This window comes from Typopeltis vanoorti, chromosome 5, assembly GCF_054136105.1.
Source record: "Typopeltis vanoorti isolate ZY-2024b chromosome 5, IOZ_Tvanoo_1.0, whole genome shotgun sequence".
Classification (NCBI taxonomy): Eukaryota; Metazoa; Arthropoda; class Arachnida; order Uropygi; family Thelyphonidae; genus Typopeltis; species Typopeltis vanoorti.
The window spans coordinates 59,803,349-59,824,415 of NC_143553.1; the positions used below are offsets into that span (position 1 = coordinate 59,803,349).

At 35.1% G+C, this 21,067-nt stretch overlaps 1 protein-coding gene across 1 annotated transcript in view; it reads right to left on the minus strand.

Moving 5' to 3' along the window:
• Nucleotides 1–21,067, minus strand: part of LOC150106455 (disintegrin and metalloproteinase domain-containing protein 28-like) — a 144,566-nt gene that overhangs the window by 38,042 nt on the left and 85,457 nt on the right. Inside the window, exons 3-4 of the mRNA XM_090393008.1 lie at nucleotides 8,891–9,049; nucleotides 2,951–3,033 (exon numbers count right to left, since the gene is read on the minus strand). Coding sequence (XP_090249134.1) covers nucleotides 2,951–3,033; nucleotides 8,891–9,049 — 242 coding nt within the window. The remainder of the gene's footprint in view (nucleotides 1–2,950; nucleotides 3,034–8,890; nucleotides 9,050–21,067) is intronic.

Below are 21,067 nucleotides of genomic sequence, written 5' to 3' on the forward strand. Positions count from 1 at the left end.
CAATGTTACCGTTGAACTAGACAAGGGGAATGGATATACCATTATACTTTTTGATTTTGCTAATACTTTTGACAGAATACAGCATGGTAGACTGTTGCATAAATTGGAGAAAATGGGTTTGGGTTATACAATATTAGCATGGATAAGAGAATGGCTGTCTGATAGATATCAAAAAGTGGTATACAGAGGGATCTGAGTCTGCAAGGTTTAAGGTAACAAGTGGTGTACACACAGATCAGTGCTTGGTCCTCTGTTATTCAATCTTTACATTAATGACATTCCTTCCCAATGTTATTCAGGATTTGACAAGCGACATACAGCTATTTGCTGATGACACAAAGATAAGTAGGGTGATCAGGAATGCTGCTAATATGCAGAACTTGCAGAATGATTTTGATTTGAATAGGCTGGAATTGTGGGCATGGGAAAATGGGTGTCGGTTCAATGTGAGTAAATGTAAAGTCATTCACTTCGACATGATTAGATATCCAATGTCGTATTATATTGGTGGGATTATGCAAGAAGAAACTGACAAGGCTAGGGAGGATAGAGAGCAAGTTGAAGTTCAGGGGCCATGTGGCAACAATTGCAAATACAACTCAAAAGATAATTGCAACGTTGAAATGAATGTTCACATGTAAAGATAAGGATGTTATTTTGGTTCTTTACAAGGTCTTGATAAGACTCTGATATATTGGAGAGAGTACAAAGGAGAGTGTTAAAAATGATATCAGGATTGCGGAATACTGATTACGAAGACAGATTGAGAATTTGTAGACTGCAGACACTAGCAAACAGGAGAAAGAGGGATGATATAATTGAGACTTACAAACTTCTGAAAGGATCATACAGGATTTCAATTGATGGAATTTTTCAATTAGTGGAGGGTGGGGATAGGACAAGAGGGCATCCTTGGAAGCTGAGAATGAAAAATCTTCATTTTTCATTCTGGAATGAGATTTCGAAATGAGAATGAAGGCTGCTAAAAAGGGAGTGAAGGCTAGATTTTTCTCTCAGAGGATGGTGCGTGATTGGAATGGATTGCTATTGAATTTTGTGAGTGCAAGCAGTGTGAATGAATTCAAGAATAAGTATGATAGCTGGTGTGTGTGTGTGTGTGTGTGTGTGTGTGTGTGTGTGTGTGTGTGTGTGTGGCCTCTATGAGTCTCGGGCTCCCTGAAGATCTTTCTTAATAAATAATAATATAGTGATAACTGGTGTGTTTCTGCTTATTGAGATGGTCTTCCATATTAATTTTTTTTGTAATATTTTGCTTAGTCTATGTCTAGTAACATTATTTATATACAGAGCTGGTAGTTGCTATGAGACAGACTTAAAGAGGGTGGTTCCCTTGTCATTGTTAAGTTAGATTAGAATAACAATAATAGTTGGTTTTGGTATCTCCTGTTTGTCAGTAATAGGATAAATATTGCTAATTTGGCCATAAGAGGGTTTTCTATTTTCAGGTGGCTATTATTCTAAGGACTTAAGTCTGAAAAGATTGACAGAAGACAATTGTAGATTTTTTTTTTTTTTTTTTTGTAATAGTTATGCTAAGTTGTTACTTATTTTGGCTTTTGTATTATTTACCATGAAAGGAAAGAAAAAAAGTAAGATTTTACTTTTGAGGAATATTCAGAGATGAAATATATAAAGAGTAAAATTATTACTTTGGGTATTTACAATAAATTTTGATAATGATGCATTCCAATAATACATCATTATTAATGCACCTAGTTCATTAATAATGATGTTCAGCATGTCACCTTTCCTGAATGGAACATTCATAAACTTAGCCACTTCCCAAGTGAGTACTGCATGATCACTGTCACTAACCAAAGGCAGAATATAGTTACATCTTGAACTAAATCACCTTCTGACACTATAATCAAATCTAATACACTTGTTTCTGCTACGACTAACATTCATGTACAGACATAATAAGATACCTTCATGTTCTTTTGTATACATGTTGCTAAAACCATCATAAGAGTAAATAAATGAGGAGTTGTATAAATGAGCACTAGTCATAATTGAAGAGCATTATATGAGTGAATGCAGCATCATATAAATGGACATTGGTTATAATTCAAAGTGTTTTATGAGTGGAATGTCAAAGCGAGCATCGCAATGTGGTGTACTGCTGTTTGAACACTTCTTGTACAACAATGTTGAAACCAAGACCATAGCATAGTAAACTGACACCTGAGGGTGTTGATCAGGATTGGCACATCAATTTGTATTATTGGTATTTAATGTCAAATATATATATATATATATATAAACTTGCTCTATGATCTCCAAATGGTGCAGTGCATCCCCACCAGTGCCTGGTGGGGATGCACTGCTCATCTAGCCCACAAATAGTGCTTGTTTAAACTGACTTATGCATCTGAGACTGGTGTTAGAAAAAAAAAATGTTTGATCAAAGACTAGAGACAACAGATATATGAATAATGAGAACAATTATATTAGTGAATTAGTTCACATCAGTGGCAGAATAATATTAAAAATTAAGGAAGGAATCCGACATTGTTAGCATTCAATTCAAGAGTGTGTGAACAGATCTGATCTAGTGATATGGTCACCTGAACAGAATGAGAGAGGAGAGGAGTGGTTAGCAAAGCAGGTGTCTGATACAATCATGATTAAAAAAAAAAAGAGGACGACTAAAATCTGGGTGAATTGATGGAATCAGAAGTGGTTCAAAAAGGCTGAAATATAAAAATTGACAATATTGGAATCCTGACAAATAGTAGACTAATTTGGATGAAAACTGTCTGATGAAGTTAGTAATAATGTAAATTTATCCTACAGTACTATCCCAAATACTCCTTGAAGATACATATCAAGAATATGATGATAATGGCTTGAGAGAGAGAGAGAGAGGGAATTCCTCCCTACTTTTCTGTATACAAAGAAATTCATGATAATTTAAGAAAATGCATACCTGATGCCATGGCATGTACTAATTGCTGCCCAAGAAATGTCTTTGCCTACTACATATCCCTGATAATGGCAATGATTTTTTATCTATAAGTAAAAGAAATATAGTATTATCACCAACACTTCTGTTTATAGTAATCAGTTATTAACAACTCTCCATAGTATAAAAGGACTCATCACAAGAGGTACCAATCATGTCACAATGTGTGTCATATAACACCACTAATAATAGATTTGTCATAAATATGTCAATTTCACTGCCTAAGAAATGTCTTTGCCTACTACATATCTCTGATAACGGCAATGAATATTTTTATCTATAAGCAAAAGAAATGCAAATATAGCATTATCACAGAGGTTCAAGTCAAATTGTCACAATGTGTGTGTCATATAACACCGTTAATAATATGTGTGATAAATATGTCAATTTCACCAATGAAATATTAGAAACTATAGGTTTCAAGGGGGGGGGGGTTAAACTGACAACATGCCACAGATCTATAGCAACTTCTATGTAGCAACCTTTGTGGAACCTACTTTGGACAGAATCATAGATCAGTTAGCATCAAACTTGAAGATCAAAAAAACAACTTCCACAATCCTCTATAAGGCATGTCAGGACTAACAGACAGACCATATCTTGGACATTCCTTCACATAGGATTAAATGGAAAAAGACAGATTTAATTGTAAGTGGAAGTTTCTGTGGTTTAGAAGTTCACATAGTATATTCTGGTAATTGGACCACATTTTTTTTAATAAGTTATATAAAACACAATGAATTAATAAAAGACACGACAAGTTTCGTAAGTCGTTTGACTTACATCTTCAGGGGTAAAAAGGTAACTGAAAGTTAAAACAAAAAAAAAAAAAGGAGATTAACAGTTCATACTATACAGTTGTAGCCATTCTGACTATTCATAAAATTAAAAATCAGAATGCAGATTCAAAGCAGTGCTGGGTTTAAACAATGCTGGATGATGCCACGTTCATAATGTCCGAGGTCTGACTGAGGTATATTTTTTATTAAAGCTGACCAAACTTGGTGGAGAATTAATCCTTGATTTTTATTGCATTGTGTTGGTATTTTAAGCATGTTTGCAGCTTCTTTAAATTTCCTTATGTAACAGTTTTTTTTTCTATGTATGACATGTTTGTATTCTGCCATAGTACATTGCGGCCAGTGGAAGTAGTATGGAGAGCTAGACCTGATTTTTGTTCTCTTCTGTTTTGTACATCCTTTTGGTGTTCGTTCATGCGAATTTCCCCAGATCTTCCTGTCTGTCCTACGAAGCAGATGCTGCAAGGACAATAAATTTTGTAAACACCTGGTTTTTTTAAAGGATGATGAGGAGGTTTCAGGGGATGTAGAAATCTCGAAATTTTTTCCAGCGGCAGAAATTTTTTCAAAAACGCCATCATGCTTCCATATATCAAAAATGTTACAGACAAGATGGCTAAATTACTTAACAAATATAACATCAAAGTAGCCTTTCTGCCGCTGGAAAAAATTTCGAGATTTCTACATCCCCTGAAACCTCCTCATCATCCTTTAAAAAAACCAGGTGTTTACAAAATTTATTGTTCTTGCGGCATCTGCTACGTAGGACAGACAGGAAGATCTGGGGAAATTCACATGAACGAACACCAAAAGGATGTACAAAACAGAAGAGAACAAAAATCAGGTCTAGCTTTCCATACCACTTCCCCCAGCCGCAATGTACTATGGCAGAATACAAACATGTCGTACATAGAAAAAAACTGTTACATAAGGAAATTTAAAGAAGCTGCAAATATGCTTAAAATACCAACACAATGCAATAAAAATCAAGGATTAATTCTCCACCAAGTTTGGTCAGCTTTAATAAAAAATATACCTCAGTCAGACCTCAGACATTATGAACGTGAACAACAGAACGTGGCATCATCCAGCATTGTTTAAACCTAGCACTGCTTTGAATCTACATTCTGATTTTTAATTTTATGAATAGTCAGATGGCTACAACTGTATAGTATGAACTGTTAATCTCTTTTTTTGTTGTTTTAACTTTCAGTTACCTTTTACCCCTGAAGATGTAAGTCAAACGACTTACGAAACTTGTCGGGTCTTTTATTAATTCATTGTGTTTTATATACCTTATTAAAAAAAATGTGGTCATTGTGTGTGCCAAATGTGTGTCTTTGTTTTACTTTGTGTATAAAAAAAAGAAGAAAAAAAAGCAGCCAAACACAGATTTACAGTTAATCTACTGAACCAATTATTCCCAATCACCATTCATTCTCCAAAGACAGCAACCTCCACCCTTTCAAAAAAGAAGATCAGATTTTCTTCTTTCTTAACCCTGTTCATGCATTATCATTTTGCAACGTTTCATGTATGGAAGAGATATATTTAAAAAAAAAAAAAATTATCATTACATCCAACATTCCGGAGATCTAACACTACATTAATTATTCTTCTTTGGATCCTTTCCAAAAAAATTTTTGATTTTCCCAATAACCAGCTAACCAAATCTATGCACATAAGTACAAACTTGGCCTGATTAAGACTGTGTACAGAGGAATTATAACCTCTTTATATCTATATATATATCAATGTTCTGTTCATCATTGCCATAATATACTCTATTGGCTTTGCAAATCTTGCAGTATAGTCGCATAATTTCAGGTCATTACCCCATCAACCCAGATACCTTATATCCATACCAAAATACACTATTTTTAATCTCTGCCTTGCAAATTTCAAAATATCACACTTTGCAAGACTATTAGCCACTCATCTACCCACAAAATCAATCAATTCAAATCCTTCAGGAGAGTCACATCATCAGTTTTGCAACACATAGGTCATCTCTATATACCACTGCATATCATGCATATCACACAGCAGTACAGTTGTGTGATATGCAATTGCTCAAAGACTGTTTGCAACAACAAGTTGTTCCAAACAACTGGTGATATGCAACAAGTTGTTTAAATAAACAACTTCTATCTACAACAAGTTATATGTTGAGTATAGAAAGAAACAGACTCTGAAAGCTAAAGACAACTCAAAGGATTTCTATCATTATATTGCAAGTAAAAGAAAGAAAGAATATGAAAGAATAACTCTGCTAAATGCAGACAGTATGTGGGTGGCAGATGTAGAAGAGATTGTTCGTTTAATGAGTGCCTATTTTACTAAAAGCTATTAGCCCCTGGTGTATGCAACACAGAGCTCAATGCTATATTTATATTAGATGAAGAAACACAGGTGAGGAAAAGGAAGTACAGTTAAGGAAAGGCTATGTTTCAGTAACTTGCTAACATTTTACACTGGTGTCCAAAACCTAAGGATGAACACTATTTGTGAAGATTACAACTGCAAAATCAGACAAATCAGCTTGTGGAAATTTGTATAACTGATCATTTTGAGTAAAAAGCAGATACACATTCAAATTTTTAAATCACATGCAAAGGGATTGTGTGGTAGTGCTCAACAGGATAAAAGGCAAAAGGCTGCACTAAGTGAAAATGTGTTTGAAGAAAGCTCTTTTCATGAAGTTGCAAACCTGGGTGTCTTGTAATGTTTCGAAGACATCATCTAGATCATTTCACACTGGGAAGAATTATTGGAAGGATTGAAGGTGATGCAGAATTAATGATATTACCAGAGAGTTTGGAATCTCACATAGCATTGTATCCAGGCTCTGGGCAGTGTTTCAAACTAATGAAATGTGTTCCAAACATTTGCTTAGAGGTCGTCCTCACTCTACCATGGGGCATGAAGACAGATTTTTGGTTTGGTTATGACAGCAAAACGTAATCGACACACCACAGCAGGTCAGCGCCATTCAAGTACAGGTATGCAAATATTTCGACACACTGTGGCAAAATATCTGTGACAAGCAGGCCTATGTGCCTGAAGGCCAGTAGTCTGCATCCCTTTACCCACACTTCATCATAGAGCACATTTTCAGTGGTGTTGTTTTCATAAAAATTGAACAAAACAGCAATGGGCTAATGTACTCTTTAGAGATGAGTCGTTTTAATCTTCCTCTGATTCAAAATTACAGTTGATCTGGTGTGAAAGATCAATAGGGAGTCTCACTGCTAATCGAAATTCCCTTCCAAAAAGCAAACAAGGCCTTATCCTTGCTCTGAAGAAGGAATGGGCTAATTTGCCTCAAGAACTTCTGAATCAGCTGGTGCTAAGCATGGTATGATGTTGTGAGAACTGCATCGCAGTTCAGAGTGGACATATTCCATACTGAAATGTCTCTGTGAATAGTTTTCTGTAAGCACTGTATATTAATTCCTTAAATATGTTCTTAAGATATTTGTAACTTTGACCAAAAATGTATTGCAATTTAATCTGTATGAAATTTATAACACGTTTTTTGTGTAACATAATTCATTAGTATGCTGGCAATAAATATTTGCCCATCTGGCTGTAGTCGTGAAAATTTTTCTATATATATATATATATATATATATATATATATATATATATACAGGTAAAAATGTAGTTCTTCCTTAGCTTTTGGACACCAGTGCATAATAATGTTACAGTTGAGTGGACAAAGGGGATGAATATACCATGATACTTTTAAACTCTGCTAATTCTTTTATAGGGTATAGTATAGAAGACTGTGGCAGAAGTGGAAGGATAAGGGATAGGATTATAAACTATTAACTTGGATAAGACAGAGAGTCTTATATAACAGCTGAATGACATATCAAAAAAGTGGTGTCAGGGGAAGGGGTGAGTCTGCAAACTTTAAGTTAACCAGTGGTGTACCACAGGGATCCGTTCTTGGTACATTGTTATTCAATCTTCAATTATGATACTGGAAAGGATTTGACAGGTGATACAACTATTTGCTGATGATGCAAAGACAGGCAAGGTAATCGGGAATACAACTGACATGCAATACATGCAGAATGATTTCAATAAGCTGGAATTGTAGACATATGAAAATGGCTTTCAGTTCAATGTTAATGAATGTAACACCATGCACTTTGGTGTAATTAGATACTCAATGTCATTACGTTGGTAGGATTATGCTAGAAGAAACTAACCAAGTTAGGGATCATGGGGTTTTAGTAGATAGGAAGTTGAAGTTCAGAGTCACATAGCAAAGATTGCAAATACAACAAGGAGAGGGAAGTCATTTTGTCTCTTTAGAAGGACTTGTTACAACCTCACTTGGACTACTGTGCACAGGTTGAGTCGCCTGGTTTCAGTGGTGATGCTGATACAGTGGAGAGAGTGCAAAGGAGTGAATTAAAGATGATATCATGATTGTGGAATATAGATTATGAAGACAGTTTGAGAATTTGTGGACTGCAGACACTAGCAAACAGGAGAAAGAAGGATGATGTGATTAATACTTCTGAAAGAGTGATTCAGTAGATGGATTTTTTTTTTTTTTTTTTTTTTTTTTTTTTATAGAGGGTGGGGAGAAGATGAGAAAGCATCCATGGAGGTTTAGAATGAATGAATGCAGTCAGGAAAGGGATGAGAGCTATATCTTTCTCTCACACAGAGCAGTGTGTGTGTGTGTGTGATTTGAATGGCTTGTCTGTGAAGCTGGTGAGTACAGATAGTATGAATAAATTCAATAGAAGTTATAACTGGTAGTGAGTGATATGAGGCCTCCATCAATGAGTTACTGACTCCCTGAAGGATCTTTATAATAATAATAATGATAATTTTTTTGGACATGATGTATTTTTTGTTTTTCCCCTGAAACTATCACACTTATCCTTTCAGCAGATGGACCAGTTGTCTAAAGATTTGCTGCCTCACCACTGATTATATATGTTGTTACTTAAAATGAAAAACAATTATTTAATTATTATGGAAGATCACGATGAGTAACAAAGTAAACACTTAGCTACTCATTGTACTAAATATATTTCACTATCTTCTTTCAATTAATATCCTTGTACTTCACTTTTACCTTCTCCTTTGGATTATGAATGATATAGCTTCCATCAGTACTTTCCTGATGCTTTTCAAAGTAGCCATCTGGAAGAAGATTTCTGTTTCTTGATAACTTCAAATTAAACTTCTTCTTGAATGCAGTAAAAATTATTGTCACCTCATCCCCATGATTCTTCTGAAATAAATAAAGAAATTATTATTATGTATACAATAGCCAATACCATTAATGACAACCTTAAAGTAAAGTGATCAAATTTTTATTTATTGCAGTTAGGTAATACATGACAGTTTAGAATACTTTGTTACATATATGAAATATATACAGTATATCAGCAGGCTATATGATATTACAATTTGATGTGTCTATTACTATTTACAGACAATTTTTGCAATTTTGGGGATTCATTTTGATATCATTACTTTTAATAACATTCATGGGCATATAAATATGTGTATGTACAAAAATAAAAATTTAAAAAAATGTGACAGAAAATCAGAGGGTGGAGAATAGCATGCGCTAAAAATTTAAGCCATAAGTGTGAATATATACAAGTCAACTTGTATGCAGTAGAGTTGGCAGGTGCATGTTACACATATGGATCTGACTACAGTGGTAATTAAACAATGTGTGACTCACCTACTAATATCTATATATATATATTTGATGCAACAGATTTACTCGGCTATGTGACATAAATAAATTTAATGACTAGAAATCAAGAGATACAAAAACAGAAAAAATACTATTTATTATTTGGATGCACAACTATGTAGTTTCATTTTCTTAGAAAATTTCACTGAGTGCATAACATGAAACAAGAAGTAAAAAAATATACATTACAAGAGAAACAACACATATAAATTAACTTACAAACATATTGCTGAGATGTGAAGGCATTCTGGATGCCATAGTATTGTTGGGCATGTTCACATGGGCATAATCTCATGAACTATTTGATTCTCACTCTTCAACTATCTAGCTTTGGCGTTCATGAGATCATGTCCACGTTAAAGTGCCCAATAATACTATGGCATCCGGAACAACCTCAAATGTCAGGAATAAGTTTGCAAGTTAATTTATTGCTGTTGCTTCTGTGGTAATGTATATTTTTGTATTTCTCTTTTCATGTTATGCACCTGATGAAATTTTCTATGAAAATGAATCTAGTTGTGTACTCAAACAATAAACAACATTTTTTCTATTTTGGTATCTCTCAGCTTCTAGTCATTAAATTTATTTGGAGGTATCTGGTCATGGGCACAGTTATGGGAGTTGGTTTCTATCTGGTACTCTTCTTGCAAATATAAAACTAGCCTAGAATGCATGTTATTAGCAATAGAATTTTTTTTTTCCACTGAGGCAGAAAGTAAGTTATACTTGACAAGAAATTATATTCTTATTTTCAACCTTGAGTCAAGCTTGAGCAAATAAAAATTTGCATGTGAAGTATCTTCATGCTAGGTTACTTGTATGCAGTGGTGATGAACTTCACATCAAACGGCCCTAGTATCTATAATACACAACACAACTTTCTTTTCAACATGTATATTGCAATGCACTATAGGAATACCAAAGACCAAACTTTTGACAATGATTTAGTTCTTAGTATCTTCACAGGTGTAGCTCTCAATGATGAGAAGCAAAAAAAATATTTAAACTAGTTTGCAATATACACATCTGAAAGGAAATGTAAGATGCATTATCTGATGTAAAGGCAGCTGATACTATGCACAAGCGGTTTAGTTTATAATCATATGATGATGCATGATTTTGCTACCTGTATATGGAAATATGGCTTCAGTCATTCATTTTGCTCTTAGTGTCTTCCTAGTATTTTTTCGATGTGTGGAAATCACCCAAATATTATAATAAAAACAAAATAAAAATCTTCAACAGCAATGTCAAGGACATATTATTATATGGATCAGAAACATGGAAACTGAATTAAAAGAAACAGAAAGAAGCTAAATTAAATAGTTTTCAAGCAAAGCATTTGCACAGAATATTAAAAACATTTTGGTCCCAACAATATAACAAAAGATGAATTATATGCAGATGAGATGACAATGAATTGGACATGTACTGAGAATAGTCAAAGGAGAGATTCCAAAGGTAGCTTTGAAAAGAAAATTTAGACAAAATTACTGTCTAAGTTGGCAAGAGAAACCATCTCTATAGTATGTCTGGAAGGAGAGGGTTAAAAAAAGGTCAAGGGAGGACATTGATAATTATCTAATATTCTGATAGACAGGTGGATTGTTCATGTTAGGTTACTGCAAACACCTTGTCATTTCTTCCAGCTTCAACAGTAGAAATGGTGAAGGAAAGCCCATTTAAGATGCAGATGCTGAAGTTCCAAGTTCAACTTTTTTGAGGTTCAAAATGATTGATTATTTCTGATGCTTAACTTTTTGCAAAGTGTTCATCACAGTGATTAAGAGAAATGAGTGAAAGACGGAAAGTGAACACAAAAATTGAACAATGAAAATTTCACCCAGAGCAGAGCGAAATATGGGAAATGTAGGTTTCTTATTCATGTAGATAATCAAATCTTATGAATGCACAAGTAACATCTTTTGATGGAAGGCAGCGTGCAGCTTGGATAGCTGAGGTAGACATTAGTTCTTCAGACTAGCACTTAGATTCTATTCCAAATGAGTTTAAGATGTCTGTAAGTGGTAGTAATGCATATCATTTATGTTAATATTAAAACCATAAATGTTGAAGTGGATATATATTTTTTTAATATATTTTTATTGTTTTATATGTTTTTAGTTCCTGATCTACAGCTTTGGGAGCAATGTTTGTGGGCAAATGTCTCGCACACAAGAGCACTCCAGCATCCTATTCATGTGTGGCCATGTTGCTGTCTCAATAAGGTAAGAAATGTACTGGACAAAGCAGGTGTATATTCATTAATATATCTGGATTCTACACATGCCTTAAAACACATGACAATTTGGCATTTAAATTGAGGAGTTTATTTTATTTATTTTATTTTTGCCAACAGTACAACAGGTTCCCTCCCAGATATGATTTGAAAGAATAACACAGCAGTGGAATTATTCGATGGCTAGCTGGGAAGCATATTAATGCATTACTATCAGGTTCTATCTCATGTACTATCTAATGGCCAGACTACCAAACTGCTTTACTCCTGCATATCCTTAAATGAGAATGTTCTAGATCCCTGTATTGTATTTGGAATGTCTTTGAAGAAAGCACTCGTAAGGCATATAACAAAAGAGGAGAGTGGCAAAAAGCAAACCACATTCACAACCATGAAAAAACTCAATCAATGAAACAATTTCATCTCCCATATTTCTGATACTCCTGGCATAATCTGTCCTACCTAAGCCACTTGTTGATTGTGATTTCCCCACCACACCTGCCCTTATCCAATCACCATTATCACCACTTACCACATATCTGTTCGGTCTCAACTACCCCCACTCACATTCTGATCTATTCCATTTCAATGCTGATCATCTCCCATAAATACATACTGTACATTAACTACTACTTCCAACATCCACTCTACCTATGTCATGTCTTCTTGTCCACTGGAGCACCGCCTGTTTCCCTGTTCCTCTTGCATTACCATTCTCTCTTCATCTCTCATGCTATTATTGTTTCCACTGCCAAGCACTTCAGTCTCTTCTGTATCACTCTCCTGATCTTTCACTCCCGATCAATCTAAAAGGCAAAATCTATAAGACAGTAGTGAGACCAGCTATGAAGTATACTATGGAAACTCTGGCACTGAGGAAAAATAACATTAGCAAGATGGAGGTAGTGGAGATGAGAATGCTTAGGTGGATGTGCAGTGTGATCAGAAAGGATCATCTGAGAAATGACCATGTGTTGGGGTACGGTGAAAGTTACAAACTAAGGAGTGAAGATACAGGAGGCAAGGTTGAGATGGTTTAGTCATGTGATCTGTGTAAAGATAAAAACTGTTCAAAAAACTTTAGTCATATGATGTAAATGGGACATTATATTGAAAGATATAGTCTATTCTTTCTTTCATGCTTACACGGTGCTCATAATACACTATGAAAAATTATGGAGACAACTACCATGTTAGAGCAAAACTTTAGTTTAATATAAACCAAAATGAACACTTAACGTTTCAATCTTCATACCAAGGTCATCAAGGAGCATACATATATATATACATACATACATACATACATATATATATATATATATATATATACACAAAGAAACAAACTGCACTACAATCTACATGGTTTGCTAAAGTTACTGACCAACCGTTACAACAATTATTGGCCTGACCTCTGGTGAGGAAAAAAAACCCTTTACTACATCAAAGCTAGAGTCCTATTATTATTATCTATTAGGTTACAAAATTAAATTGGGCTGGAGAGCAACATGTTTATATATATAAACTATGTAAGTATACATATAAATTCTACCCAAATGGTATGGAATAGTTTCCAATAAAAACTGAAAATTGCTTAAAGTCCTAAAGTATGCTGGAAACTAAGTAGGCTGAATATGTGACATCCAAATTCTTGGAATTTTTATGCCACCAATATTGTTGAGATTAGGGTGGCTAATCAGAATTTCACAGGCTTCTTTAAATTTTCGTTCATACCAGGTACTTTTCCAACCAATTTGGTGTAGGGTGTTGAAAGTGCGATCTGAGAGGCCTGCTTCACCAAAATTGTTATATTTAATGTGTCTTTTGGATTCTTTTTTATGTATAGAGGTATGTCCAGTTTCACCAATATAAGGTAAGTTTCAGGTGCAGTAGATGCAATAAACTCCAGGATGCGCCAATGGGAGGAGAGGATCCTTAGAGGAACTGAATATGTTTTTTTGATTTTATAGGTGGTTTAAAAGTGGCATTAAGATTATAATAGTGTAAATTCCATTGATTTTTTCCTGATAACCCTTTAATATATGTGATGGCTATGGTTTTACTGTACTCTATATTCTTTTTTTGATGAAGTTTTATGAACAACTTTATTAATAGCATTTTTGTTATAGCCGTTATTTATAAATATGTTGCTAATAATTTTTAATTCTTGTTTAACAGCTTGTTGATTAGAGCAAATTGTTATAGCTTTGTTTTTAGCAGTGTTAATGACTCCAAATTTTTGTGAGGGATGGTGATATGAGTTAGCATGTATATATTGGCCAGTATGTGACGGTTTGCAGTAAACTGATAAACTTGATAAAGGCTTTAACTTCGCAGTAGCACTAGAACATTAATAAACTGGATTTTATATGCAACATAGAAAGAGGTATTAAGTCTCTTCCTATTAATATAGCTGATAAAATTCGCTTAGAAACCAGCAATGTTCTGAATAAAAAGAAAACCTTATATAGCAATCTTACAAAAACAAAACTAGCAGCAATCAAGATATAATTATAACAAAATCGGACAAAAGTAATGCCACTGTTTCCCTAGATAGATCAACTTACATCCATTAGATGAATCAACTAGTCTCCGATAACAGTACCTATAATTCAACTAACAGAATAAAGAAAAAACTGAGAAATTACTTAAGTCCGTCATTTCTTGGCTGTCAAACACTGTTAAAAAACTATACCCCATTATGCCCGTTCTCCCAGAATATATGGTGTTCTTAAAGTACACAAACAAAACGTTCTGCTTCAGCCGATAGTTGAAAGAATAAACAGCCCTAATTATCACCTGGTCAAGAAATTAGCGTCAACACTCAAGGAGTTGGTAGGTCATTTCCCCTCCTATATAAAGAACACACAACACTTTCTAAACAAAATTAAAAATATAACGCTTGGTAAAGATGATTTTTAGTCAGTTTTGATGTTTCTGCCCTTTTCACAAATGTGCCAATCAGTGACACAATTCTTCTTCTACAGAAGAATTTTCTGCCCGACATTATGGCCCTCTTTGTCCACATATTACGTTCCGGTTACTTTGTGTGGCAAAATAAATTTTACCCACAAAAAGAAGATATGGCCATGGGCTCACCACTATCCCCCCAATTGCTAACTTTTATATGGAAGCTTTTGAACAAAGTGCTTGTGATTCCTTTACTCTAAAACCTACAGTGTGGCTTAGATACGTTGACGATGTTTTCGTTATCTCGCCACACGGTCGACAAACTTTAAACACATTCCTTAGCCACCTGAACGGACAACATAAATGCAAACAATTTACTATTGAAATTGAAAATTAGAAATCGCTCCCATTCCTGGATACACTGGTCGCACATCTTTTGTTTGTCAGGCAGTCTATCCTTCATGGTTTACCGCAAACTGACACATACTGGCCAATATATACATGCTAACTCATATCACCACCTCTCACAAAAATTTGGAGTCATTAACACCCTTAAAAAAAACAGGGCGATAAGAATTTGCTCTAATCAACAAGCTGTTAAACAAGAATTAAAAATTATTAGCAACACATTTATAAATAATGGCTATAACAAAAATACTATTAATAAAGTTGTTCATAAAACTTCATCAAAAAAGAATATAAATTAGAGTAAAACCATAGCGCCCTATACATTAAAGGGTTATCAGAAAAAAATCAATAGAATCCTACACCATTATAATCTTAATGCCACTTTTAAACCACCTATAAAATTAAAAAATTTATTCAACTCCTCTAAGGATCCTCTCCTCCCATTGGCACATCCTGGAGTTTATTGCATCTACTGCACCTGTAACTTACCTTATATTGGTGAGACTGGACGTACCTCTATACATAAAAAAGAACCCAAAAGACACATTAAATATAACAATTTTGGTGAAGAAGGCCTCTCAGATCACACTCTCAACACCCTACACCAAATTGGTTGGAAAAGTACCTGCTCTTTACATCATACAAAAACGTGGTATGAATGAAAATTTAAAGAAGCCTGTGAAATTCTGATTAGCAACACCCTAATCTCAATAATGGCAGCATAAAAAATTCCAAGAATTTGGATGGCACATATTCAGCCTACTTAGTTTCCAGCAAACTTTAGGACTTTTAAGCAATTTTCAGCTTTTATTGGAAACAATTCTACACCAATTGGTGAATTTATATGTATACTTACATAAGTTTTATATATATATATATATATATATATATATATATATATATATATATATATATATATATATATAAACATGTTGCTCTCCAGCCCAATTTAATTTTGTAACCTAATAGATAATAATAGGACTCTAGCTTTGATGTAGTAAAGGGTTTTTTTTTTCCTCACCAGGGGTCAGGCCAATATTTGTTGTAACATTTGGTCAGTAACTTTAGCAAACTGTAGATTGAAGTGTAGCTTGTTTCTTTATATATATGTGTATGCTCCAGGTGATGACCGTGATATGAAGGTTGAACCGCCGAATGTTCATTTTAGTTTATATTAAACTAACGTTTTGCTCTAACACGGTATATGTCTCCATAATTTTTCATAATGCATTCTGATTACTGTGTAAGCATGAAGGAAAGGATAGACTATGTATCGTTCAATATAATGTCCCATTTACATCATATGACTGAAGTTTTTTGAACAGTTTGTATCTTTACACAGATCTACAAAACTTAAATACAGATCTTTGTTATGCTCCTATAGTTTCTCAACTGTCTTAAAGTGAAAATGTGATTCTAACAACCACTATTTGGTCCATACCCAGCTTGTTCTTCTCTAGGTTTCTGTTCCATACTTTTTCCTAACCTCTTCTCAGGTATGCTTGCCTAAGACTGATAGTACAGTCAAAATAACGATTGCCTGTTCAACATGGCAGAGTGTAACATTATGTACTGAACATATCACGAGCTGTGAATTACATTGATAAAACTGCCTGGCAGAAACTGATGAAACTAGGATATAGGGGATAATGGTGGACAGAGAGTAGAAGTTCTAGGGATATGTTGCAAAGTGGACAAAAAAAAAGCCCAAATGATCATGAATGTTCAAAGACAAACTAACAAGTAGGGATAATAAAATAAGTATATCTATCTTTATAAAGTTTTGATAAGACTATTGTCATATACTCTCTGTACACCACTCATCTGTACTAAGTATAATAGTCTCGTACAGAGAGTATATGACAAGCTAACAACCAGAGCATTCCACAGATGTGTCACATCACATAGTGACAGATCTGTGGAATGCTATGCTTGTTTGAACTGAATCTTCAACATCTTTAACCCCCCCCCCCCGAGATATGTTAAATTTGGTTAAAGCCTTAACGGAATTAAAATGGAATTTTAATTCAATTAAGGAATGCAAATATAAGTGGAGACATGCATGCTGAGTAACATCATTAAGCAGGAACTGCATAAAATGTTCTAAAGGTATACAAGGAGAAATTATTATTATTATGATAATAATAATTTCTCCTTGTATGATAATAATCCTTGAACTCACTGGCTATTCATGTTCTCACCACTCTATGAGACAATGCATTCCACAATTCGACCAATCCTTACATTCTTACTCACAACTTCCTTTAGTAACTCCAGGGATGGCCCTTTTCCTTGCTCCTTCCACCTTTTCCAGCAAACAAAAGAACTCCTCAGTGTCAATCATGTAACTACCTCTCAACATTTTAAAAGTCTCAATCATATCACCTCTCCTTTTTTTTTTTTTTTTTTAATCTATCAAACTCTGCAGTCCACATTCCCTCAGCCTATCTTCATAACTTACAGTCCGGATACCATCTTTGTTATCTGCCTCTGCACTCTTTTCACAGTTAATTTATCCCCTTCAAATCCTCGAATTTGAGCATAATAGCCCAAGTGTTGGGGTCTAATCAGGGCTTTATACAATGGAATGACAACTATTATCTCTGTAGGTCAGCATCCTCACTATTGCAGCAATCCTCTGGGTTACCATCACCACCTTTGCAATATTCTATGAATTTGAGATTTCTATCAATTATCACCCCCAGATTCCTTGCCTCATCCAATTCCTCCAGTACAGTTCCTCCAAGAGAGAGTATACAGTCTCCCATCGATGTATCCCAAACTTCAAGACTACATTTTAGCTGAATTAAACTGACAATCCCTATTTGTTTGCCCATCTGTACAGTTTCTTCAAATTCTCTTGCAGGGCTACCACATCTGCAATATTACTAATAACCCTTCCCAGCTTCACATCATCTGTAAACAACTCAATATCCCCTTGCAATCTATTGGCAATGTCATAGATATAAAGGTTAAACAATACAGTCAGTATTGAGCCTTGGGACCCCACTTGTAACCTCCTACTGCTCCCCATACACAATTCTCTGAATACCTATCAGATAGCCAATCCTGAATCCAGTTCACTAACCTGACATCTAAACCCATGTGCTGCAGCTTAAATATCAGCTTATCACATGGTATCCTGTCAAATACCTTTGTAAAATCCCCCCCCCCACCCAGATGCCAAAATATGCCTTTTCCTCATCAGCCGCTCTTGTCACTTTATTATAAAAGACAATCATTACTAAAACAAGAGCACCCTTAACAAATCTATGCTGATTCACACAGATAACATTACCCTCATTTGCCCAGTGCTGTAAATAAACCCTCACTAATTTCTCCAAGATCTTAACAACTCCTGATGAAATACAAACTGGTCTATAGTCTAATACTTCCAGTCTGCTACCACTGTTATGAAACGGCACTATCTTACCCTCCTTGGGTGTCAGTTCTTTAGTGCATTCAAAACTGTGGCAAAAACCCATCCAGTCCCAGAGTACTCAGTATCTGAAACATACTCTCTTCTTGAACTCTTCTAAACCTTGAACCTACCCTATCCCTCTAGTATTAAAATCTACCTCTTCAGGATGAAATACCCAATAAAGTATTCAGTGAACAACTCTATTATGTTCTCTGCATTAGTCACTTTATTCCCATTTTTATCCAACAATGTCATTCTTCCACAATCATTTCTGCTCCTACTCCTACTTTCTCCTCCAAAAAGAATTCCTTAGGATTTTCTTTGGATCTCAGGGCCAATCTCTTCTCATATTCCAGTTTTGATTTCCTTACCATACTAGTTACTCTCCTGGCCTGAGTTATATTCTTCATGCATCTCCTCATCACCCCCTCTCCTTATATCTCTTCCATAGCCTCTTTTTTAAAAAAGAGGATGACAAACCGTTTATATGGTTTGTCATCCACTTTACACCAAATCATGTTATCTTCTTTACTCACGGTATACAGTTGACTATTGCTGCTATTAAATATTACTTGGGAACTTGGGAAGTATTTCTGATGATATTTCATCAGAAATACTTCACAAGTAATACTGATGATATTTCACCCTTCCAATTCCTCCCTGCATGGAACTGTCCCAAGTTGATATCTTGACTATTATAATCAGCTCCCTTATAATTTCACATACATTTCTCTCTCTTTAATACACCTGCACGTCTATTCATCTTCCATGTCAAAACCACATGGTCACACTCTTAAACTGGGGACCAGAAATGCCATCTGTTATAATCAGCTCTTCTGATGCTATGACCAAATCTAAAACCCTTGAACCTCATGTTCCTTCTGCTCATGCTGCCTAAGACATTTCTCTCTCAAAAAATTCCAGAAATTCCATTCCCTTATTACTACATGCAGTTTATTTTGGATTATTCAATTCTGAAAGATAAAATAGCACATTATTTCTCATTGCAGATTATATAGGTGGCTTTTACCCTTCTCATGCAAATGATATATATTCTTGCATCAGTTTGCAGAAATTCATATGTAGTAGTTAAAATCTCCTATAACAATCGTTCTTCTTGCACTTGTCAAGCTCAACTGCCTAAACATGCCAGCCTGGCTGGCCGAGTGGTTAGCGTGTCCGTTCTCCAGTCAAGAGGCTGCAGTTCGAACCCCACCGTGGGCATGGATGTTTGCGATTTCTGTGGAAATACTAGTCGTGGTGGTCGGTGGTAGATGGAGTTGGTGTAATTGCAGTCAGTTGGTGGATTGTGAGTGGTGGAAGTAGAGTTGTAGAGTAGATGCCTTCCCTCGATGAGTCTTTGGACTCCCTGGAGGTGACAAATAATAATAATAATAATAACATCTGTTCTTCACCCTCTACGTTCCCTGGCTTGTAGCAACACCCCACTAAATATCCTGTCCTGCCCATCTCCACCTCACACCATATGCTTTCAAAACCACTGCCCTCCAAATTCCTCCACTCTGAGAGAACATAAGTCACCACTTATCATAAGCAGTACTCCACCACTGCATTTTCCCTTCCTATCCTGATGAAAAATGCTATATCCTGCTACTTCTATTCCTATCAATATATCATCTTCCGTCAACCATGTCTCAGAGATTCCAATAATCTTTGGACAGGCTGATGCTATGAGCACCACCAATTCATCTCCTTTATTTGGGATGCTCCTGGCATTAGAATCAAGGCACTGTCACTGTTTCTATACCTATCATTATCCCCTCCAGACTACACTGGATGCAGTGTTAACTGATGTAATTCCCCTCTTCCTCTCTCAAGCACCTATTCCCACAAGAAGCCATCCCTGCTACACCCACCCTGATAATTCTAGTTTCCCTGCATTCACACACTGACTTGTTTAGAGAACAGCATTCTCTCCAGATGCCTACATCCTTCTACACCTCTTACCACTCTCTCGTATTTTTCTCAATCCCTCTCATTTACTGGTTCTCCTATTCTCTCCTCTTCTATCATTTCCATAACTCTCTCTCACTACTCTGATTTGCTTTGTATTCATTGTTTCCAGTCACCTAATCTTGTCTTTCACTTCCGAACTCATTCCCGAGACATTCCACTTCTTCTTTCAGCACATGTATCTCTCTCTCTCTCTCTCTCTCTGCAAGGCTATGTACTCTTGCTCACCATTCATCCTCCTAATTAATACTATCTTCAAAAACTTAAAAGCTAAAAAAAAAAAAAAAAAAAAAAAAGCTAGATCAATTTTGCTTCACCAATAAGGTAAGGCAAAATCAGATTATGAGAGGGAAATTAGCTGATGAAACCAAAGGGAATCCTAAATGGTTCTTTTGCTATGGGTGAGTAAAAAGAAAAATGATTGCAGATGCAGATGGATGAATAAATAATGCAGATTTTGAGAAAGTGAAAGCAAACTAGAAGAAAGAAAATTAACTGACAGAGGTGCTCAATATATGTGCACAATCATGATGTACATAAAGCAGTATAATGGAATGGAATACTAGATAATGTGAAGGAGAACAGGCAATAT